The sequence below is a fragment of the Leucoraja erinacea genome, chromosome 5 (genome assembly GCF_028641065.1).
Source record: "Leucoraja erinacea ecotype New England chromosome 5, Leri_hhj_1, whole genome shotgun sequence".
In the NCBI taxonomy this organism is placed as follows: domain Eukaryota; kingdom Metazoa; phylum Chordata; class Chondrichthyes; order Rajiformes; family Rajidae; genus Leucoraja; species Leucoraja erinaceus.
In genome coordinates, this window is record NC_073381.1 from 94846193 (window position 1) to 94871145 (window position 24953).

At 44.8% G+C, this 24953-nt stretch overlaps 1 protein-coding gene across 1 annotated transcript in view; it reads left to right on the forward strand.

The window, feature by feature from the left end:
* The window catches only part of abcc10 (ATP-binding cassette, sub-family C (CFTR/MRP), member 10), a 110559-nt gene that overhangs the window by 59216 nt on the left and 26390 nt on the right, over positions 1-24953 (forward strand). The window contains exons 9-13 of the mRNA XM_055636288.1: positions 2742-2840; positions 4442-4631; positions 6865-6942; positions 9459-9659; positions 22194-22317. Coding sequence (XP_055492263.1) covers positions 2742-2840; positions 4442-4631; positions 6865-6942; positions 9459-9659; positions 22194-22317 — 692 coding nt within the window. The remainder of the gene's footprint in view (positions 1-2741; positions 2841-4441; positions 4632-6864; positions 6943-9458; positions 9660-22193; positions 22318-24953) is intronic.

Sequence of the window (24953 nt, forward strand, 5' to 3'; positions counted from 1 at the left end):
TCTCATCTTGGTCCTAAAAGACTTCCCTCTTATCCTTAAACTGTGACCCCTTGTTCTGGACTTCCCCAACATCGGGAACAATCTTCCTGCATCTAGCCTGTCCAACTCCTTAAGAATTTTGTGCGTTTCTATAAGATCCCCCCTCAATCTTTTAAATTTTAGCGAGTACAAGCCGAGTCTATCCAGTCTTTCTTCATATGAAAGTCCAAACATCCCAGGAATCAGTCTGGTGAACCTTCTCTGTACTCCCTCTATGGCAAGAATGTCCTTCCTCAGATTAGGAGCCCAAAACTGTACGCAATACTCCAGGAGTGGTCTCACCAAGACCCGGTACAACTGCAGTAGAACCTCCCTGCTCCTATACTCAAATCCTTTTGCTATGAATGCTAACATACCATTCGCTTTCTTTACGGCCTGCTGCACCTGCGTGCCTACTTTCAATGACTGTTGTACCATGACACCCAGGTCTCGTTGCATCTCCCCTTTTCCTAATCGGCCACCATTCAGATAATAGTCTACTTTCCTGTTTTTGCCACCGAAGTGGGTAACCTCACATTTATCCACATTATACTGCATCTGCCATGTATTTGCCCATTCATCCAGCCTATCCAAGTCACCTTGTAGCACCCTAGTTTAGAGAGGTTTAAACGGTTTAGAGATGTTTAGAGGGCTTCAGATGGGTTTAGAAGTCTTCAGAAGTGTTATAGAGGGAAATAGGGGGGAATAGAGGGGGTTTAGAGGTATTCAGAGGGTCCCAGAGAGGTTTAGAGACGTTATAAGCCCCCCGTGAGAAATTGTATTTTTCTGAAATTGAAGATAGACATAAAGCTGGAGTAACTCAGCAGGACAGGCAGCGCAGCGACTGGAGAGAAGACCCTTCTTCAGACTCTGAACTCTCGTCGGTGAGAGTACTTGTGATTGTCTGAAGAAGGGTCTCGACCAGAAACGCAACCCTCTCCCCAGAGCCGCTGCCCGTCCCGCTGAGCCACCTTCAACTTCAGAGCCAAACAAAAAACACAGAGTGCTGGAGGAACTCAGCGGGCAAGGCGGCTGCCTCACCCGCTGGGTTTCTCCAGCATTTTTGTCTCCTGCTAAACGTCAATGATTCTGGGAATGCTGAGGTGACAGGGTGATAGAGAGGGAGTGGGAGAGCTAGAGAGAAACGAGATGGGGAGCGGGAGAGAGAGGGAGGGAGAGAGAGAGCAAAACACAGAGAGACACAACGTGGGTCGGTAGGTGAATGACTAACCTGCACACCAAGAAGAAGCCCCTTCTCGCGGTCCGGGGCCCTCACTCATGATGGTGAGTTTAAAGAAATTCTCAATGTGTCATCGATCTACATTCCTCAGTAAATGTAATTGTGTTTTAAACAAGTATTATTGACTGCCGCGTGAATTTTATTCAAAGGAACACGGCGTAATTAATACTCATTCAAAACACAATAACATTTACTGAGGAATGTGGATGGATGCAGATTGATGACATTGTATAACAACTTGTTAACTACTTCATGTTAAGAAGTGCTAACAGTACTAGTAAACAAATCGTTTGTGTCTGATGGCCATGCAGCGGTTGTTATACATGTTCGTTTAAAAAAAATAAATCCGGATGGCGAATTAAAAAAAAAAATCTTTATTTAACAAAGAGAATTCGTATTTCCGTATGAAATACGGAACATTAGTGCGGGGCCCCCATTAGGCGCGGGGCCCAATTGGGGGGAATTGGTCAAATTGGCTTAAGGCCGGCCCTGACTGCGAGCACTGGCAGAAGATCCGTCTGAGTAGGGCGTAGGCAGGCGGTGATGATCCGCATGGTGTCGTTGTGGATGGCGTCTAGCTTGCCAGTATGAGCGCTGCGGCACCATGCTGGGGCGGCGTACTCAGCAGCGCTGTACACGAGTGCAAGAGCACTGGTTCAGAGAGTAGACGTCCTGGCGCCCCATGACGATCCAGCCAAGCAACACAGGAGGTTATTCTGCACCGAGACTTTAGCACGGAGAGCTTCAAGGGGTTGCTTGTCGGTCAGCTGCTGATCTAGTTTCACCCCGAGGTATGTAGGAAATGGGTTGTAGGGTAGTGGTGACCCATTGAGGGTGACGGTTAGCTGGCATTGAGCTTCCTTGTTGTTCAGGTGAAAGGCCGTTGTGGTGGTTTTTGCCACACTCAGTTTGGCAATTAGCTGCGCTAATTGAAAAAGAAAAGCAATGCAGCAGAAATCACCAACAATGTTACAGACAAAGAAAGCAAGGTAGCTGTAAATGGAGAATTTGATAGTAGGCTTTGATAGCTGCACCATGTGCACCTTTAAGCTGAAATGTTATAGAGTTACAAAGTTGTAAAGTTGAACAAATCCTTTGGGCCACCATGTCCATGCCAACTGTCTATACTTGTTCATGAAGCTAAGTTTGGGCATAGTAATAACAATGCAGGAGACTATAATCAAATAGGTCAGATTGGGTTGGGATGGAGAAATAATTGGCAGACAATGGGGAACTTTGAGTTGCCGCATGTAGAAACAAAGAACTGCAGATGCTGGTTTACAAAAGAGCCACAAAGTGTCTTGATTGCTTTCCTGAGGCAGCCTGAAGTATAGATGGAGTCAACAGAGGAGAATTGTGATTCATCCTGGGCTTTATGGCCCAATCCTGTAGTCTGAACACACCTGGTTTGATTCTCAAATGCAGGTTGCATTGATCCAGAATTGCCAGGAAAATTTCAATTTTGTCTTTTATTTGGATGCAGGTCCTGCCAGATGGTGACCAGACGAGTGTCGGTGAAAATGGAGTGACTCTCAGTGGTGGTCAGAAAGCCCGTATTGCCCTGGCCAGAGCTGTTTACATGGTAATTTGGTTATTCCTTTGATTTCAAGGATTCATAGTCAAAGAAAGAGAGACGTGGGACTCCACACCATTAACAACCTCTATATACTAGATCACCCTTCCATTTACTGTTCATTGGAATTCTGTAAAAGATTAGATCTGGGATTATGCATTTTCACTAACACAGCATTGAGAGGAGTGAGGACCCCATTTGCAGATCTGTGAGGAATTGAGAGACAGGAGGCCAAACCCAGTCCCATAACTACTTGGTGAAGGGAAGACTTTACACTTCACTATACACATAGCTGAGATGAAGTAGGAATAGACGTCTGCCATCAAAAAAAACATTCTAATTGTATAAATTCCTGAAAATATGATTTTGCTTCCCCCCCCCTCCCCCCCTTCCACACACCCCCCCCCCCCCCCTTCCACCCCTTGCGCCCCCCCCCCCCTTAGGACTCCCAGATACCAATTTGGTCAACCTGTGCTCCCTCAATTCAATATATTGTGGACAAGGTAGATATGGAAGGTATGCCAAGGCTGGTGGGAGGATCTAGAATAACGGATTGCCCATCCAAGACAGAGATGAGGTGATTTTTTTTTTCCCCAGAAAGTTCTGAGTGTGAAACTCTCTTCCTCAAAGAATGACAGAAACACAAACTTTGAATATTTTAAAGACAGATCTAGATTCTTGATAAGCATGAGGGTAGAATGTTACCAGAGTTAGATGGGAATGTGGAATTGAGTTTCCAGTCAGGTGAACCATGGTTTTGTTGAATGATGCAATTGACTCAAAGGGTCGAAACAATTATCCCTTCCCCTATGTTCATATGTTTGAGTGTGCATTCTTCCAAAGGTGTAACTCTCTCTGCCTATCCAGAACTTTTTATCGCTGTAACAAAACCTCTATGCCCTTGTACTCCAGTCCTCTAGATACAAAGCCGAACATGTCATGAGCCTTTTTTGATGAATTCCTGCACCTAACCATGATATTTTACTGATCTCTCTTCATAGGTACACAGTCTCCTTGGAACTCAAGTACTTCTAGCTTTCCACCATTAATAAAATAAAGATGCAATTTGGATGATCTTCCATTTCCCAGTTTTACCCATTTTTTTAGTTTATCTCTGTTATTTAATTCTTCCATTTGCAGTGCCATTTATTGTGTCTAGCAAACTTGGATATTGCACCATTTATAAATATCATACTTGCCTACTATCACCAGCATTTTCTCCATGGCATTGTATGCACTGGTGATTCAAGTGCTCATCTAGACACTTAGTAAATGTTGTAAGGCACGTGCAGCCACCACCTACTTATGAAGTATGTTCCAGATTTAAACCACCTCTGGGTAACAATAAATTCTCCACAGACTGCTTCTAAACCACTTAACCATGAAACTCTAGTTTTAGACCCCTCTGATATGAAGAAAAGATTTTTACTGCCTACTATATCTGTGCACTCCAGATAGGATCCCCTCAGCCACTTCCTCTCCAAAGAAAACTAACCCAGCTCTGCTAGTTTGATACCTTGCTCAATATCCTGTGCATTACCTCTTGCCACTTCAGCAGAACTATGCTAATAATTTTCCTTCAATTTCAAAATATACTTCATCTCCTCTAGGACAAAGATGTGTACCTTCTCGATGACCCACTAGCTGCCGTGGATGCAGATGTAGCTAATCACCTCATGAAGGATTGTATCCTGGGAATTTTGAAAGATAAGACTGTTATCCTATGCACACACCGAACAGAATTTTTGGATGCAGCTGACATGATAGTTATGATGGAAAATGGGAAGATAATAGAAATAGGTAAGCCAGTACATATATGGTTTTGCAGGGAGAACTCGCAGTGCCCAACCCAAACACTTTAATCTTTTACCTTGATCCATTCACACTCACACATGAAAAGTGAGCATTTGTCATCGAGGAAGCTGTGACACAATGTATTCAGTGGACAAATAGTTGAAGAAATTGGAGGAAACGAAGCCCAGGTATGTGCCCTTCACAACTAGACTGAGGTTGTTTATGTGTCAACAGTAAGAGCTCACCCCAAGCAGCAAACTGTCGAGCCCTTTCAGACTGTTTGATAATGCTGATGGAGCAGAATGAAGTTTGTTATGCTGCTATGTGAAGAAGCATCTTAGATCAAAAACTCCTTTCGTAGCAGTGCTATAGCCCTCTCTCACAAATTCCAGGTTAGTAATTCACAGTAACTGTACGAAGATGTTGCCAGGACTGAGCTGTAGGGAGTGATTGAGCAGGCTAGGATTCTATTCCTTGAAGGGCAAGAGAATGAGGGGTGATTTTATAGAGGTATACACAATCATGAGAGGAATAGATCGGGTAGACTCTCAGTATCTCGTTCCCAGAGTAGGGGAATCGAAAACCAGGTGAGGGGGGAAATATTTCATAGTAACCAGAGGGGTAACATTTTCACGCAATGGATGGTAGGCAATTGTGGCAGGGACTATTGCAACATTTAAGAAACGTTTAGACAGGTACATGGATAGGACAGGTTAAGCGGGATATGGTCAAATGCAGGACAGATGGGCCTGTTTCCATGCTGTAAAACTCATTTCATGGTAATACTATGAAATTATATTGGTTTACCATTATCACTTGTATTACCATACAATGCAAACCTCTGTTTTGTATGCTATCCAAGTTAATCATACCATTATTGACTGCATCAGGTAGGGCAAAAGAGAAATTAAGCAGAGTAAAGAATATAGTGTTACAACAACTAAAGAAGTGCAGATCAAAGAATAGTGCAAGAACCACAATGAGGTATGTTGGAAGATCGTACAACACCTTAGCTTAAGATAGGTCAGTTCAAGAGTCTCATGCAGCGGAGAAGAATCTTTTTCCATCTTGTGCTTCGTGATCCCAAGCCTCTGTATCTTCTGTCCAACTGGAGAGGGGGGAAGACAGAATGACCTCGCTGTGACCATAACCTTCTGCCATTTTTGGTGGTCTTGGTAGATTGGATGCTATACCAAGCTGTGATGCATCCAAATAGGATGCATTCTATGGTGAATCTGTGGAACTTGGTAAGAATGTTTGGAGATATGCCGAATTTCATTAGCCTTCTGAAGAATTAGCCTCACTTCAGATTTCATGCTCTATTTCAAAAGTTATTCGCGATTAAAGTTTTAAAAAAAAAGCCAAAACCGCTTCTCACAGAGAGCCTCTTTCCAGCTGCTTCAATTAATGATGTCACAATGCCACTTACAATTGGTTCTCAAGCTGCCGACTGCCACAATGACATCACAATGCGACGTTGCCAAGGAGAGGTTGCCAAAGACAGGCCCTGTCAGAGCGGGGCACACGAGTGCCATTTGGCATGAGCATCATGCCTGTCTGTCTGCTTCAAAGGGATCTTGGTTTGGGGGCGTCTAAAATTGAAATTGGCTTGGGCCTCAGTTCATCTATGAGAGGGCCTGGCCAAAGCTGCCATAGGGAGAGTGAGAGGGAGAGAGAGAAGGAGAGTGTCGCACATGGGCTCGCCGGCCTCCTGTATTTTCTGCAGCGAGATAGAGACCGTGTTCCACGTGTATATGGATTTTGTGAGCTTGCTGCCCCTGTACGAATATCTGAAGGGGCTACTCCTCAAGTTCTGGTTGCATTTTAGTCCCACGGTCCTGGTGTTTGGACACAAGATAGGGAGTGGGGAGGGTCAATCAGGGTGGTGGGATCCCCTTGTCCATTTGCTCCTGGGCCTGGCCAAGATGCCCATCTTCTCACCTCCCGGGGACTAATTCCAGTCTGATGCACAGTCCTCTACCACAGAGCACAGGATTGTAAGAACTAATGTCCTAAGGAATGAACTTCTTTGATTCCGTAATATCCCAGTCAACTTATTAAGCATTATCTAATTTTAAAAATGTGATGACTGACCAGACACTGACCTATCCTGCCCATCTGAAAAGATCAGGACAAACAACAGTCTCCTACTTCCTGCTGGTGGCTCAGAATCGAATAGAAATATAGGTTCCCTTGCTCAGTTTCCATTGATAATCTTGTTTCCTCTTTGAACATACAGGTACCCCTGATGAAGTCCTGAAAAAGGCAGAAGACAACCACAAAACAAAAAGGAAGAATTCAAAAAAGAAAGCTGCAGGTAAGTGAGTTTCAAACAAAAGAGGGCAAACTAAACTGGTGAATGCTTGAAGCACTCAGCACATCAGGCAGCAACTGTGGAAAGAGAAACAAAATTAACATCTCAGAAAAGCGTTCTCGCTCATTTCATGTAAGGGCAGCTAAGTCAAATCATATGGCTGTGGGCCGAGTTGCACAAAGGGCAGATTGGGTCACTAAACCAGAGTCCCTTTCCTGTTGAACATTTGTGAGCTAGGTGGATTGTTCTCATTTCAGAGTCACCGTCTCTAATATTAGCTTTTTATTCCAGAGATATTTAAGTTCAAAGCCTGCCATGGTGACATTTGACATTTGAAAATATTTATTTTGATAATTAGTCGTGATGCACTTGATTTGATCAGAACTTCGTGTTCGTTCTGTGATTTAATTGTGCAATAAGAGTCATGATGCACCATGCCTTAACGGTACACTAAGTTCTATGGGCTAGTCTGCTTGGTTCACTGGAAAGTGGTGAAATCATTCACGTAGCATGGATTTATGAAAGGTAAATACAATGTTTGGACGATTGTAATGATTTGAAGAACCAGTGGATGTGACTCTGGACTTTCAAAAGGCTTTGCAACATGCTCCAAGTATTGGGGGTTCAGTGTGGATGACAGGAAGCTGGTGGGCGGTGTTAGCTGTGAGGAGGATGCTAGGAGGCTGAAAGGTGGCTTGGATAGGTTGGGTGAGTGGGCAAATGCATGGCAGATGCAGAATAATGTGGATAAATGTGAGGTTATTGGTGGCAAGAAGAGGAAAGTAGACTATTATCTGAATGGTGGCCGATTAGGAAAAAAGAAGATGCAACGAGACCTGGGTGTCATGGTACACCAGTCATTGAAAGTAGACATGCAGGTGAAGCAGGCAGTGAAGAAAGCGAAAGGTATGTTAGCATTCATAGCAAATGGATTTGAGTACAGGAACAGGGAGGTTCTACTGCAGTTGTACAGGGTCTTGGTGAGACCACACCTGGAGTATTGTGTACAGTTTTGGTCTCTTAATCTGAGGAAAGCCATTCTTACCATAGAGGGAGTACAGAGAAGGTTCACCAGACTGATTCCTGGGATGTCAGGACTTTCATATGAAGAAAGACTGGATAGACTCGGTTTGTACTCGCTGGAATTTAGAAGATTGAGGGGGGATCTTATTGAAATTTACAAAATTCTTAAGGGGTTGTACAGGCTAGATGCAGGAAGATTGTTGGGGAAGTCCAGAACAAAGGGTCACAGTTTAAGGATAAGGGGAAAGTCTTTTAGGACCGAGATGAGAAAAATATTTTTCACACAGAGAGTGGTGAATCTCTGGAATTCTCTGCCACAGAAGGTAGTTGAGGCCAGTTCATTGGCTATATTTAAGAGGTAGTTAGATGTGGCCCTTGTGGCAAAAGTGATCAGGGGGTATGGAGAGAAGGCAGGTATAGGATACTGAGTTGGATGATTAGCCATTATTATATTGAATGGCGGTGCAGGCTCGAAGGGCCGAATGGCCTACTCCTGCACCAATTTTCTATAGGTAGCGTAGAGAGCAATTGAATAATTGCCTGAAAGTGACGGGAATAAATGAGGATTATAATGATCAATTGAGTTAGCAACACTGGGACAGCTAGTGGTAGATCGGGTGTGATGGGGAGGATCTGGGTTTGGAATTTGATTTACAGGTTAATAGTGATGTGAACAATTTGGTTCAGCTGGAGCTGGTGATCATTGAGGAGTATTTAGGTGAAATGAAGACCAGTTTATAATTCATTTGCCTTCCTAGTGTTTAATGAGTAAATTACAAATAGCACAGTGGCATGGCCAGTCAAATTATTGCCTACTGTTCCAGCGTCTGACATCCTGTGCTGTCTGTTTGGAGTTTGCATGTTTTCCCTGTAATGAGTGAGTTTTCTCTGGGTGCTTTGGTTTCCTCCCACATCTCAAAATCATGCAGGTTGGCTTCTGTTAATTGCCTTTAGTGTATAGGTGAATCCTGGTGTGCAGCAGAGTGGTGGAATATTGGGGTGGAGTTGTTGGGACTGTCCGGAGAGCAGATTCCAGGGGAAATTTAAGAAGTGCAGATTATTCAAAATTAGCTATAAAATAAGATAATGATTGTGTTTCCAAAGCAACAAAGCAGAGTATTTTTATCAGGTTATTTCCCCCCCCCCCCCCCCCCCTCGTCATTCTCTCTCTTCCAGCTTTCTCCCCACTACTCCATCAGTCTGAAGAAAGGACCTGAAATTGTGCCTGTCCGTTTCCCTCCACAGATGCTGCCTGGCCTACTAAGTTGCTCCAGCACTTTGTTTTTTGCTCAGGATTCCAGCATCTGCAGTCTATTGTGTAACCAGCATATTTTTCAACTGGCAAGAAATTAGGTAGTTTAGTGTTCAGAAGCATGTTGGCATCCATGCACCAAGTCACTGAAAGTCAATATCAGATGTCACAAGCAAAACTAAATTCTTTATGCTGCTCACTCCTACTACATATGTCTGTCTGATGGTCTGTTTTTAAAATTCAGCAAAGGAAGAACAGATTGAGGTGGTGGAGGAGGAAACGAAAGAGCCTGATGAAATAATGGAGGTCATACTGGAGGCCAAGAATGAGCAGAACGAAGAGAAGAAGGTTGGAACAGTATCCCTACAAGTGTACCGAACATACTGGATGTCGGTTGGCAAATTGCTGGCATTCTTGGTGCTCTTGTCTATATTCCTAATGCAAGGTAAGATATTTGACAATGTCAGCTCTGAGAGAGTGTAAAAGAGAGGAAGGTGATGTTTGAATGTGCAATTTCTAGAATAGCCTGCCCACGTCCCTCTAGTGTGTTTCGAGAAGCTTTTCATTTGATTCCTACATGAGCTGTTGAATGGTAAAATTAAAGGAAGATATTTGGCTGGTCAACTCTTGGCCAGGTGCTCAGAGGTTGATCCCAATGTCCCATTCTGCACCACTTTTCCTTCACTCCTGCACATTATTCTTTCCTTCTCTTGTGAAATGAGGCTGGGAATGTGGTTAAGGCGACAGCAGGGAGTGCTTTGGAACAGTGACCATAAGTGTGAAAGTTTGTTTCTGAAAAAGCAGATAGCAACAAACATTGAAGGTAGACCATGGCAATCTTTAATTGATTAGTCAGACGGAAGTGGCGATCTACAATGAGCACAAACGTTGCCCAGTGCTTCTCAGGCTCCCACTCACAGAACAAAGGCGAGTTAGCACAATTATAAATATTTCTTATCAGTAAAACACTCCTACCAAGTCTGAATATGGCATGACTGAAAGTTTATGTAACCTTTCACAATATGGGAAAACTGGGTCCAAATCGAGCTCATCCAATGACAAGTTATTATTTATCTCTGGAGCGTCAGCTATTTTTTTTCAATCTTAGCTTCTTTGTGGCCTTGAAGAAGCACATGTTATTATTGCAGGTTGCCATCTTAATGTCTTTATTGAAAAGACAACCTGTCCTCCATATTGTGTTTCATATAATTTACAAAGTCATTCAGACTTGGCACCGACCCGTTCTACTAGTCCATGCTTTTGTAGAAGAACAACTCCATTTTAGATTTGACTATTAGATTTGACTATTAGCTCTTTCATAAGGTTCAAGGTCATCATGGGAAAGAACAGAACTGGTCCTCAAGTTGAGGTCCTAAATTAGAGGAAGGCTAATTTCAATGAAATTAAGGCAGGAACTCTCAAACGTTCACTGGTATAGGCTGGTTGCAGTAAATGGACATCTGACAAGTGCTTGGCTTTTCAAATTGAAACAAAGAGTTCAAGGACAACATATTAATGTAGAATGAAGGGCAAGACTGACAAGATGAGGGAACATTAGTTGGTGAGGATTATTAAGGGTCTGGTCAGGTAAAAGAAAGAGGCTTATGTCAGGCATAGGTCACTGGGATCACATTGAGGAGTATAAGGAATGTAGCAGTCACAAGTAAGTTAGGAGTACAAAATGAGGCCATGTGATAGCACTGACGGACAAGGTAAAGGAGAATCCTAAAGGATTCTTTAAGTATATTAAGAGCAAAATAATAATAACGGAAAGAGTAAGGTTCCCTCAAAGATCAGTGTGTGATCTTAATTACAGAGCAACAAGAAACAGGCAAGGTGAATATTTCTCATCTGTATTTGCCATGGAGAAGACATGGAAGCTTGGGAGCTAGGGAAATCAGAGAAGATACAGTGATATTCTTCAGCATATCAACATTGCGAAAAAGGACCTACTGATGATCTTGAAATGCCAAAAGGTGGATATATCACTGGGGCGCAACCAGGTGTATTATAGATTACGTTATTATAGGAAGCTATTATGTTATTGTAGGAAGTTGGAGATATCTGGAACCTTGGCAGAGCATTTTGTCAGGTGCAGATGAAGTACCAGAAAACTGGATGTTGTGTCTTTATTTAAGAAGGGCAGGCAGGGATAAGCCAGGAAACTATATGACCATGTTCTACTGCAGTTGTACAGGGTCTTGGTGAGACCACACCTGGAGTATTGCGTGCAGTTTTGGTCTCCAAATCAGAGGAAGGACATTATTGCCATAGAGGGAGTGCAGAGAAGGTTCACCAGACTGATTCCTGGGATGTCAGGACTGTCTTATCAAGAAAGACTGGATAGACTTGGTTTATACTCTCTAGAATTTAGGAGATTGAGAGGGGATCTTATAGAAACTTACAAAATTCTTAAGGGGTTGGACAGGCTAGATGCAGGAAGATTGTTCCCGATGTTTGGGGAAGTCCAGGACAAGGGGTCACAGCTTAAGGATAAGGGGGAAATCCTTTAAAACCGAGATGAGGAGAACTTTTTTCACACAGAGAGTGGCGAATCTCTGGAACTCTCTGCCACAGAGGGTAGTTGAGGCCAGTTCATTGGCTATATTTAATAGGGAGTTAGATGTGGCCCTTGTGGCTAAGGGGATCAGAGGGTATGGAGAGAAGGCAGGTACGGGATACTGAGTTGGATGATCAGCCATGATCATATTGAATGGCGGTGCAGGCTCAAAGGGCCGAATGGCCTACTCCTGCACCTAATTTCTATGTTTCTATGTGGTGGGAATGTTACTGGAAGAGATCGTGAGGGACAGGATTTATTTGCATTTGAAAAGGCAAGGACTGATTAAGAAGAGTCAGCATGGCTTTGTTCATGGGAAATCATATCTCATGGATTTAACTGAGGTTTTTTAAAGAGGTGGCCATGAGGATTGACGTGGTTAGTGCGGTCCTCGCACAGATTGTGTGATTGTGATTGTTAAAGTGGGATAACATTAGCTACCCTCCAATCCACAGGAACTGATCCTGAATCCATAGAACATTGGAAAATAATCGCCAATGCGTCCACGATTTATAGAGCCACTTCCTTAAGTACCCTGGGATGCAGACCATACGGCCCTGGGGATTTATCAGCCTTCAGTCCCATCAATTTACCCAACACCACTTCCTGCCTAATGTGGATTTCCTTCAGTTCCTCTGTCACCCCAGATCCTCTGGCCACTAGTACATCAGGAAGATTGTTTGTGGATTCCTTAGTGAAGACTGATCAAAGTACCCGTTCAACTCATCTGCCCCATAATAAATTCACCCTTTTCGGTCTTCAAGGGTCCAACTTTGGTCTTAACTAATGCTTTCCTCTTCACATACCTAAAGAAGATTTTACTATCCTCCTTTATATTCTTGGCTAGCTTACCTTTGTACGTCATCTTTTCTCCCCGTATTGCCTTTTTAGTTATCTTCTGTTGCTTTTTAAACGTTACCCAATCCTGTGGCTTCCTGATCATCTTTGCTATGTTGTACTTCTTCTTTTTTATTTTTATACTGTCCCTGACTTCCCTTGTCAGCCACGGTCGCCCCTTACTCCCGTTGGAATCTTTCTTCCTCTTTGGAATTAACTGATCCTGCACCTTCATTATTATTCCCAGAAATACCTGCCATTGTTGTTCCACTGTCATTCCTGCTAGTGTATCTAGTCAAGTCAAGGATGGACTTGACTTGGGTCTCTGGTGCTCTAAGGCAGCACGCTACCATTGCGTCACTGTGCTACCCTAGGTCCTTTTGCTCGGAGTTGCGCCCTGTAACTTTTTGTTCTTAATATACTTAAAGAATCTTTTAAGATTCTTCTTTGCCTTGTCTATCAGTGATATGATATGGCCTCATTTTGTCTTCCTAACCTCCTTAAGTGACTGCTACATATACACAAGGGACTTGCTAGGCCCAGCAGCAGACACCTGATATTGCCCTTTCTTTTTCCTGACCAGACCTTTAACAATCCTTGCCAACAAATGTTCCCTCATCTTGCCAGCCTTGCCCTTCACTCTGCACAAATATATTGTTCCTGAACTCTTCCTGTTTTACTTTGAAAAGTTCAGCACTTGCAGATCTAGAATCATATATTATACAGCAGCGAAACAGGCCTTTTAGGCGCACCTCATCCATGCCAAACAAAATGACAATCAGTGCTAAAAATCCCATTTGCCCACATTAGGCTATTGTAAATATTCTACAAGTACTGTCCAAATGCCTTTTAAATGTTGTCATTGCATCTGCCTTTACCTCTTCCTGTGAATCTATTCTATATATTCACTATTCGCTCTGAGAAACACCTAGTCCTATGATTGTTTTTATTCACCTCTTTCTCTAGTCACTACTGCCCAGGGAAGAAGACTCTACCTATCCTATCTATGCCCTTATCTATCTATCTATCTATCTATCTTTATATAAAAGTCTGTGGCTGCCGCCTGCCGTCTGGCTGCCGGCTGCCTTTCTTCCTTTTGATTCGCTGCTCCTTCCTATCAGCTTCCAACACACTTCGAAACAAAGTTGCAAGACAGGAACACTGAACTTTTCACTGCTGCAGCAGGCAGGGGAGGTGCAATTGAGGGAGGCAAGGGAGTGCTGGAAACTTACATTTGGCAACGGCTTCAGTTCCATTGGAGGAGACGGGTGCATGGTGGAATATTGGGTTGGGGGAATCACACCATTGGGGGAGCAGACCCAACGGGACTGCACTTGGTCTAGTATATATATAAAAGTCTGTGGCTGCCGCCTGCCGTCCGGCTGCCAGCTGCCAGCTGCCTTTCTTCCTTTTGATTCGCTGCTCCTTCCTGTCAGCTTCCAACACACTTCGAAACCTAAAAATCTATATTACTAAATCTTTGATCTTGACCGCTTTTGGCCCACTGTGCTGCGATTTCCGACAGAACGCCGCCACCTACGGCCGTCATTTTTGGGCCACCTCGCTCAGAGCCCCCCTCCGCCTTGTGGGACAAATCAGAGAGATATTAATGTTTTAAAAACATTCGTCATTCTCTCTGCTGCCCCTGCTGGAGGGGGGGGGGGGGACTATAATTCCAGGAAGTGGTGTTCCTCACTCACTCTCTGAAAGATTGATGAAGCCAAGGGTCACATCTCTCTGAGCTCTGAATAACAGTGAACAAATGTCTACACAACTGTGAGTACCCTTAATGTAGTTTGAAAATGAAAATATGGTTTGTTTGAAGTAAAAAGGCACTGCCTACAAATGGTTGTTTGGGTGCTTTAGCTTGAAGTTGAAAGGCACTACTTATTGCAAATGGTGGCTTGGGTGTTTTGGCTTAGTTGAAATGCACTACTTACTGCAAATGGTGGCTTGGGTGCTTTGGCTTGAAGTTGAAAGGCACTACTTACTGCAAATGATGGCGGGTGATTTGGCTTGAAGTTGAAAGGCACTTCTTCAGGGCTGCCAACATTGGGTGAGAGTTGGGAGTGAGAAATTGCGAGAGACCAAGCCCGAGGGAGTATAGCGACCGGGGGGAAGGGGGGGCGGGGGGGGGGGGGGGGGGGGGGGGGGGGGGGGGGGGGGGGGTGGGGGGGGGGGAGGAGAGTGTCCCCCTCCCATTGGTATGGAACATTTGCATTTTTCAGCTTGAAATTGCGCAATATGGTGCATACTGTAGCAAGTCTTTTAACTTACAGTTGAATGCAATATATATGCTTTAAATTGGATTGGAGCGTTTTTGAAAGGGGGGAGGCTGTGCGATCATTGATCACTGGCCTTGGGGGTACCTGGTGAGGGAGTGGAGCAACCGAGTGGGGAGAGGGTGTGGAAGAAGGGTGTCCCCCCTCCCAGGGTAGGAACGTTTTGAAATTTGATGTATTAAAATCATGTTTTAGTGCACTGTAGAAGTATGATTTCAATGTTTTTTGTATGAAGTATTTTTAAGGGGTAACTTTATCCACACAAAGGGTGATGGGTGTATGGAACAAGCTGCCAGAGGAGGTAGATGAGGCAGGGTCCCAACATTTTAGAAAAAGTTAGACTGATACATGGATAGGACAGGTTTGGAGGTATGGACCAAAAGCAGGTGGCGTAGCTGGGACATGTTGGCGGGTGTGGGCAAGTTGCACTGAATGGCCTGTTTTCACACTGTATCACTCTATGACTACATTATACCTCCACCATGTATGAATGCTTCAAAATCAAGTGATCGAGTTTTATTGCCATATACTCAAGCATAGAAACATAGAAAATAAGTGCAGGAATAGGCCATCGGCCCTTCGAGCCAGCACTGCCATTCATAGAAACATAGAAACATAGAAATTAGGTGCAGGAGTAGGCCATTCGGCCCTTCGAGCCTGCACCGCCATTCAATTTGATCATGGCTGATCATCCAACTCAGTATCCCGTACCTGCCTTCTCTCCATACCCCCTGATCCCCTTAGCCACAAGGGCCACATCTAACTCCCTCTTAAATATAGCCAATGAACTGGCCTCAACTACCCTCTGTGGGAGAGAGTTCCAGAGATTCACCACTCTCTGCGTGAAAAAAGTTCTTCTCATCTCGGTTTTAAAGGATTTCCCCTTTATCCTTAAGCTGTGACCCCTTGTCCTGGACTTCCCTACCATCGGGAACAATCTTCCTGCATCTAGCCTGTCCAAAACCCTTAAGAATTTTGTAAGTTTCTATAAGATCCCCTCTCAATCTTCTAAATTCTAGAGAGTATTCAATATGATCATGGCTATTCATCTAAAATCAGTACCTCTTTCCTGTTTTTTCCCCATATCCCTTGATGTCGTTAGCCCCAAGAACTAAATGTAACTCTCTCTTGAAAACATCCAGTGAATTGGCCTGCACCGCCTTCTGTGGCAGAGAATTCCACAGATTCACAACTCTCTGCGTGAAGAAAGTTTGTTCACATCTCAGTCCTAACTGCCCCCCCCCCCCCTTTATTCTTAAACTGTGACCCATGGTTCTGAGCGCCCCCAACATCGGGAACATTTTTCCTGCAGTTACAGTAAGTGAAAATCTAGCAGGATGCTTTCACCAACCACCCCCATTTGAAGTCCACTATCTTCCACCGTATCTACCCAGTGCTTGGTACTTACTTCCAGCAGCCACTGGTTTCCTCCAGGATGCACCGAGCCACAGCCTGATCCATGCCGGTCACGTGGGTGAATTCGGCACAGAGACTCTCACGGCAGCGGTGCAATGCTTTGACGCCTCCGACGGCCCAGGACTCTTGCACTGAGGCTGCTCCATGGCCGGAGCTGCAGTGAGCAACTCACCATCCCGGCAAACACTCACCAGCCCCGCTCCCCGTCCGCATCTGTCCACGCCGCTGCTTCCGCTTCCAACACCCGCGGCCCACGCAGTTGATATGAGTTTTGAAATTTTCGTTGATCACAGAATTTCTCACAACAGTGCGAGAGAAATTTGTGATCAGCGTGAGAATTTGGTGAAATGCGTGATTCTCACGCTCAATGCATGGGAGTTGGCAGCCCTGCCTCTCCATCCCCCTCTCCCTCCCCTCTCTCCCCCTCTCTCTCCCCCCTCTCTCTCTTCCCCCTCCTTCCCTCCCACCTCACTCTCCCCCTCTCTCGTCCCCTCTCTCCATCCCCCTCTCTTCCTCTCTACTCTCTTCCCCTCTCTCTCCCCCCCCCCTCTCTCTCTCCTCTCTTCCCCTCTCTCTCCCCTCTCTCTACCCCTCTCTCCCTCTCTTTCCCCTCTCTCCCTACCACCTCACTCTCACCCTCTCTCTCATCCCCTCTCTCCTCTCTCTCCCCTCTCTCCCTCTCCCTCTCCCTTCTCTTTCCCCTAACTCTCTCCCCTCTCTTTCCCCTAACTCTCTCTCCCCTCTAATACCAGGAAGCCCAGGGAGGGGGAGGGACTATAAAAACCAGGAAGTGGTGTGCCTCACTCACTCTCTGCAAGATGGATGAAGCCAAGGGCCACGTCTCTCTGAGCTCTGAATAACAGTGAACAAATGTCTACACAACTGTGAGAACCCTTAATGTAGTTCGAAAATGAAAATATGGTTTGTTTGAAGTAAAAAGGCACTGCCTAAAAATGGTTGTTTGGGTGCTTTGGCTTGAAGTTGAAAGACACTACTTACTGCAAATGGTGGCTTGGGTGCTTTGACTTGAAGTTCAAAGTCACCACTTACTGCAAATGGTGGCTTGGGTGCTTTGGCTTGAGTTTGAAAGGCACTACTTACTGCAAATGGTGGCATGAAGTTGAAAGGCACTACTTACTGCAAATTGTGGTTTGGGTGCTTTGGCTTGAGGTTGAAAGGCACTGCTTACTGCAAATGGTGGCTAGGGCGCTTTGCTTGAAGTTGAAAGGCACTACTTACTGCAAATGGTGGATTGGGTGCTTTGGCTTGAAGTTGAAAGGCACTACTTACTGCAAATGGTGGCTTGGTTGATTTGGCTTGATGTTGAAAGGCACTTCTTACTGCAAATGGTGGCTTAGGTGCATTGGCTTGAAGTTGAAAGGCACTACTTACTGCACATGGTGGCTTGGGTGCTTTGGCTTGAAGTTGAAAGGCACTACTGCAAATGGTGCGGGTGATTTGGCTTGAAGTTGAAAGGCACTTCTTACTGCAAATGCTGACTTGGGTGCTTTGGCTTGAAGTTGAAAGGCACTACTTGCTGCAAATGGTGGCATGAAGTAAAAACGCACTGCCTGCAAATGGTGGCAGGTGATTTGCTTGAAGTTGAAAGGAACTACTTGCTGCACATGGTGGCTTGGGTGCTTTGGCTTGAAGTTGAAAGGCACTACTTACTGCAAATGGTGGCTTGGGTGCTTTCGTTTGTAATTGAAAAGCACTGCAAATGGGGGCTTGGGTGCTTTGGCTTGAAGTTAAAAGGCACTAATGCAAATCCACTTCCTGTTTGCACTGTATATTGATTTTAGATAACACGCTACAACATATGGCTGTGATTTTTGGCCATCTTACTCAGTCCCCTCTCTGCTGAGCAGGTGCAGAGAATTCTTCCCATCAATGAAAAATAAAGGTGTTATTAATGTTTAAAAAATGTTGAGAATCTCTCTCCTGTCAATCACGGCCTGAAAGCCACACCTTTTCCAGTGGGAGGGGGAGGGGTTATAAAACCCAGAAGTGTGGGTGTGGCTCAGTCTCTGCATGATGGGGGAGGGAGAGGTCATGACTCTGCCTGAGCTGTGAATCAACTGAACACACTGAATGTCTACTGAACTATGAGTTTGGTGTTTTATGGTGGCTTCACTCTGCATGCAATGGTATGAAGCTGCATTTGAATTTGGTGGCCTTGGACCCTGCTTGAAGTGGAATGAATCTGCATGAATTTGGTGGCCTTGCACCCTGCTGAAAGTGGTATGAAACTGCACTTGAATTTTGTGGCCTTGGATCCAGCTTGAAGTTGTATGAAACTGCACTTGAATTCGGTGGCCATGTACCCTGCTTGAAGTGGTTGGAAACTGCACTTGAATTCGGAGGCCTTGCACCCTGCTTGAAATGGTAGGAACATGGATTTGAATTTGGTGGCCTTGCACCCTGCTTGAAATGGAATTTCAAGAAATAGTCATGAGTCAACTGCCAGCCCACCAGCCCTGAGTGAGCTGCCAGCAGATCAGGCTTGAGGGAATGAGCTGCCACCCCCAAGAACCCATACCAGCACTCCAGAAAGCCCCCCTACTGGCCACCAATATTGGAATTGGCGGAGAGGTGGAATATTGCGTCGGGGGACCAGCCCTCCCATGTGAACATTAGTCTAGTACCCACTTAGTCTAGTATCTTCTTATAAATTCAGCCCTCCATTCCAGGCAACATCCTGGTGAATTTCTTCTTCACTTTTTAATACTCCCTTCTTGTATGTGGTGACTGGAACTGTTCACAATACTCCACCTGTGGCCTAACCAAATTTTATACTGAATGTCTCGGCCTATGAAGGCAAGTGTTTCAAATCCTTCTTCACTATCCTATCCACCTGTGTGGCCATTCTCAGTGCACTATAGCCTTGCATCCCAAAGTCTGTCCATACATCTGGTGGTTGTATGTTCTTAGACCATAAGCTTCCTGTACCCAAACCAACTATCACTGTGTACAACATGATCAAATCTTCCTTCCACCGTATCTTCTCCAAAGAAATCAAGTACAGCTTTCACATTCCATGTCTATGGAACTGTTCTGGTAACTATTTTTCCCACTCCTCTCAGATGTTCATCAGAATTGGAAACACTGTTTTTGATGTAGCCCAACCAACTCTTTGTACAGCTCTAATATAACATGCATTTGTTCACTACCTCTGCTCATGAATCCATTTGGAAGCTTTGGCTGCAAGGTGCTGGGTTAGCTGGTTTAAACTGGGAGGGGAGCAAGTAAAAAGAGTGGGGAGAAAATCACTCCCTATGCTGAAGCCTGTTGAGAAATCCCTTCTGACGTATACACGTATCTACTCTGAGAATCACAGGTACTGTCAGGATTTGCATGATGAGCTGAAGTCGCTGAGAGCAGAATTAGAGAGAACTCTTCTTCAGTCTGAAGAAAGGTCTCGACCCGAAACGTCACCTATTCCTTCTCTCCAGAGATGCTGCCTGTCCCACTGCGTTACTCCAGCATTTTGTGTCTACCTTTGATTTAAACCAGCATCTGCAGCTCTTTCCTACACTCTTCTTCATCTGGTGTTCGCTTCAGCTCATGCATTGGATTGTGAGTCAGGAAATGCTCAGATCTGAGGCACAATCTGTCAGTGGCTGATTTGCTTTTCTTTGTGGTGAATATTACTGAAGTCCGAAAATCTCCTGGTTGAGGAGTGCTAGGATTGATCCAGGAAAGAATGAGAGATAAAAAATAGTGCCATACTGTTCCAGTACTGTGGAAGAGGGACTTTTGCTCCAAATTGGAGGATGACACGGACGTTCAGCAGCTGTGGCAGGGCTTGCATGCCATCACTTCCTACAAGGCAAAAGCAAGTGGCAGCTCAAGCATCAGCGGGGCATCAATTCCAGATGACCATTATTCTTTCTACACAAGTTACGAAAAGGAGGACATTGATATGGCTGCTTGGGCCCCTCTAGCCACAATAACATTGTAATCTCAGTCACTAAGACTGACGTCAGAGGATCCTTCATGAGGGTGAACACTTGGAAGACATCTGGACCTGCTGGTGTACCTGATCGTTTTTTCAAAGCCTGCAAGGACTAACTAGGTTTTGTGGACATTTTTAATCTCTCAATATCAAGGTCTGAGGTTCCCATCTGTTTCAAAAGGACCCAATAATACGGGTTCCCTAGAGAGGTAAGGTGACATGCCTCTATGACTGCTTTAAGAGGGTGGGTATGGTGCGTATCATTTCCTACTTTAGCAAGAACCTGGACCCACTACAATCAGCCTGCCACCATATTAGATCAAGGGGCGATGCAATCTTGCTGGCTCGCCACTCTGCATTGGACCACTTGGATCATAAAAAACACATGTGTCAGACTACATTGACTAGAGCTTGGCGTTCAACCTCGTGCCCTTGAAAACTTGTTGCACAGCGCAGGGAACTGGGTCTATGTGCATCCCTTTGCAACTGGATCTTTGACTTCCTCGTCAACAGACCACACTTTGTACAAACTAGACAAAGTGGGATCTGTTGGGTCCCTGTCACACAGGAAGCTTGGTCCCCCAACGCAATATTCCACCACTCACCCATAGCCCCCAATTGCACAGGCGCAGCTCATTTCCCCTCATCCCTAGCACTCTCTCCCCCTTCCCTCTTCTTTGCCCTCTCCTCCTCCCCTCCCCCAATCGCTCCCTCACCATAGACCATATCTGATAGTTGACTTTAGAAGAGGAAGGCCGAGGATCTACGAACATGTCTTCATCAAAGGGTTAGTGGTGGACAGCGTCAACAAACAGCGGCAGAGTGGCGCAATGGCAGAGCTGCTGCCTTACTGTGCCAGAGACCCGGGTTTGATGTTGACTACAAGTGCTGTCTGTACTGAGTTTGTACCTTCTCCCCGAGACCCTGTTTTCCTGGGTGCTGGTTTATTCCCACACTCCAAAGGCGTACAGGTTTGTAAATTAATTGGCTTTGGTAAAAATTGTAATTTGTCCCTAGTGTGTAGGATAGTGCTAGTGAACGGGGTGATCGGCACGGACTCAGTGGTCTGAAGGGCCTGTTTCCACACTGTGACTGTAAAGTCTAAAGTAAAGCCTAAATCAAGTTTCTGACTGCGCATATGTCTGAAAAACACTGTGCCCCCAGTACATTGATGTGATCAGGAAGAAAGCCTATCAATGCCTCTACTTCCTTTGAAGATTGAGGAGATTTGGTGGGGATTGCCTGGTCAATCACAAGTACTGACTTCTCCAACTTGAAGGGATCTTTAGGAGTGCTGTCTCAAAAGGCAGCTGGCATCATCAATGACCCTCACCACCCTGGCCACGCTCTCATCTCACTCATGCCATCGGGAAGAAGATACAGGAGTCTGAAAACTGTAGCCTCCAGGTTCAGAAACAGCTTTGTCGAAACAACCATCAGGCTCTTGAACACTCCAAACATCAAAGAAACTACGAACTACAAACTATCTCAGTAGCACTGTAGACTTTGTAATTTTTTTTTTGTTTATTGAACTTTTGTTTGTTGATTGTGTTATTTGTGAGTACTATGTTCACAGCCCTGTTATGTTGCTGTAAGTAAGAATGTGACTGTTCTGTTTTTGATACATATGACAATTAAACACGCTTGACTCTTGAGATTCCACACCTCTCACCCTCTCTTGGTCTCTGCCATGTTTGTCAATCAGGCCTATAAGATTAATCTCTCAATGTGCCCAAGACAATATAGTTGACTCAATCTCCTTGTCATATGGTTGATACTTTAGTGCAGTTGGACGGGAAATTTCTGGGTTTGCTTCCTCCATTCCTACATGCAGCATGACAGTCAACATCCAATCAGAACTACAAACATGAAGGTATTTCACAAAGAGGGTTATTTAGATGTAACGTTTCACAATCTCTTCTGTTACAGCCACGCGTAACCTGTCTGATTGGTGGCTCTCTCATTGGATCTCTCATCTGAAACACAAAACTGACTCCACGTCAAACAGCAATTCCGAAATGGACCCCACACATCACATGATGCGATTCATTCGGTAAGCAAAGGAAATTTGCGCACATGCAGATGGTGAAATCGTTCCTTGGATGAATGTCAGGTGGTTTACATGTTCTTCAGTGCGTGAAACACCATTAACGTTCTTAAGTGTCCTTCAGTGCACCATGAGCATTTCCTCTGCTTGAATGTGATTAGATGCAGCCCTCATAGTGCGGATCAGTAGAGGGCGACTTTTACCCTCATTGTGTGGTAATGTACAGATAAATGTTCCCCTCGGTGTGTGATAATGTACAGATAATTGTTCCCCTCAGTGTGTGCATCAGTAGAGGATGACTGTTCTCTTCAATGTGTGGTACAAAGCAGAGGACTGTTCCTCTCAGTGTGTACATCAGTACAGGACAACTGTTCGCTACCTTGGGTGAATCGGTACTGGGAGACTATTCTCTGTGCGTGCATCTGTACAGGATGACTTAGCAGGAGGAATTCGTTGGTTACACCTTGGTACACCTATTCGGTGTACAGGATGACTACACAATGTGTGGGTCAGTACTAGGCGATTGATTCCCTCAGAGAGTGGATAAGTGGACGACGACTGTAACCCTCACTGTGTGCATCAGCACATGACACCAATCCTCTTAGGGTGTTGAACAGTATAGAGAACAGTTCTTCTTGGTATCTGCACCATTAGTGGGCGACTGGTCTCTTTGATGTGTAGATCTGTACTGGCTGACTGTTTCCCTCAGTGAGTGCAGTGGTAAAAGACGACTGTTCGCATCAACATGTACATCAGTAGAGGGCAACTCAGTGTGTGGATCGGTACAGGGCCACTGCTCTCCCCAGTGTAGAGATCTCTTCAAGGTTCCTGTTTACTTTGGTGTGAGATCAGTACAGGATCACTGTTCTCTCGGCATGTGGACTGTTTCCCTCAATGTGTGGGACCAGTACAGGGTGTTCCTGTCAATGTGTGGATCAGTACTGAGTGACTGTTCCCCTCAATGTGTCAATCAGTATTGGGCAACTGTTTCCATCAGTATCTAGATCTTTACTGGATCACCACTCCCCTCATAGTGTGGATCAGGTCAGGGTGACTGTGCAGGAAGACTATACAGGGTGACTGTTGGTGTGTGGACCAGGGGGATGTGACAGAATCAGGAAGCCATGATAAGTCAAGACAGTCAAAGAGTGCTGGAGTAAAACAGCAGGTCAGGCAGCATCTCTGGAAAAAAAGGATTGGTGACATTTTAGTTCAGGACCCTTCTTCACACAAAGTAGGGTTGGGTGGGGGGAGGTGAAGTGATGGAGGCCAGAAAAGATCAGGGCCAGCCACAAATGATTTCAGACAGAGTACTGGTACCAATGACATGTTAGGTCCTTTGTTGGCAAGGGAAGATGTGATCTCAAGAGAAACAATGTGGACAACTGTGGAACTAGTAAAATTACGACAAATTTATAGAGACTAAAATTTACAAGTCGTCTTTAAATACAGTAGAGGTGTCGGAAGACATGAGGGTAGCAAATGTTGTGCCTTTATTCAAGAAGGGCTGCTGGGAAAATACCGTAAACTATAGGTCAATGAGCTTAACACCTGTAGTTGGAAAGTTACTAGAGGGTATTCTGAGGGATAGGATACACAGGCATTTAGACAGACAATGGCTGATTAGGGATAGTCAGAATGGTTTTATACATGTATACATGGGAGGTTGTGTGTCACAAATTTGATTGAGTTTTTTGAAGACGCGACCAAAAAGGTCGATGAGGGCAGAGCTGTAGATGTTATATGGACTTCAGTAAAGCATTCAACAAGGTTCTTCATGGTAGGCTGCTCTGGAATCACATGGGATTCAAGGAGAAATAGCTGAATGAATTCATGGAAGGAATCAGAGGGTGATGGTGCTTCTCGCACTGGAGGCCTGTGACTAGTGGTGTGCCTCATGGTTTGGTGCTGGATCATTACTGTTTGTCATCTACATCGATGATTTGGATGAGAACATACAAGATTAACAAGTTTGCTGAGGATACCAAAGTGGGTGATTTTGCAGATAATAGAGATAGTTGTGAAAAAATTGCAGCAGGATCTGGATCATTTGGCCAAATGGGCTGAGGAATGGCTGATAGAATTTAATGCAGAAAAATGTGAGGTGTTACATTTTCGGGAGTCTAATATGGGCAGGACCTACACAGTGAATGGTAGGGATCTGGGTAGTGTTGTGGAGCGGAGTGGTCTAGGAGTGCAAGTGCATAGTTCCCTGAAGGTGGTCAAAAAAGTTTTTGGCACATTGATCTTTATCAGGCAGAGAATTGAGTATAGAAGTTGTGAAGTCATGTTGCAGTTGTATAAGACGTTGGTGAGGTCATAGTTAGAGTATTGTGTTCAGTGACACGGCACCGTGTTATAGGAAAGATGTTGGCAAGCTGGAAATGGTACAGAGAAGATTTACGAGGATGTTGCCAGAACTAGAGGGTCTGCGCTATAGGCAGAGGTTGCATAGGCTGAGACTCTATTCCTTGGAGCGCAGGAGGATGAAGGGTGATCTCATAGTGGTGTATAAGATCATGAGAGGAATATATTGGGTAGCTGCACAGAGTCTCTTGCCCAGAGTAGGTGAATCAAGGACCAGAGGACATAGATTTCAGGTGAAGGGGAAAAGATTTAATAGGATTGTGAGGGATATCTTT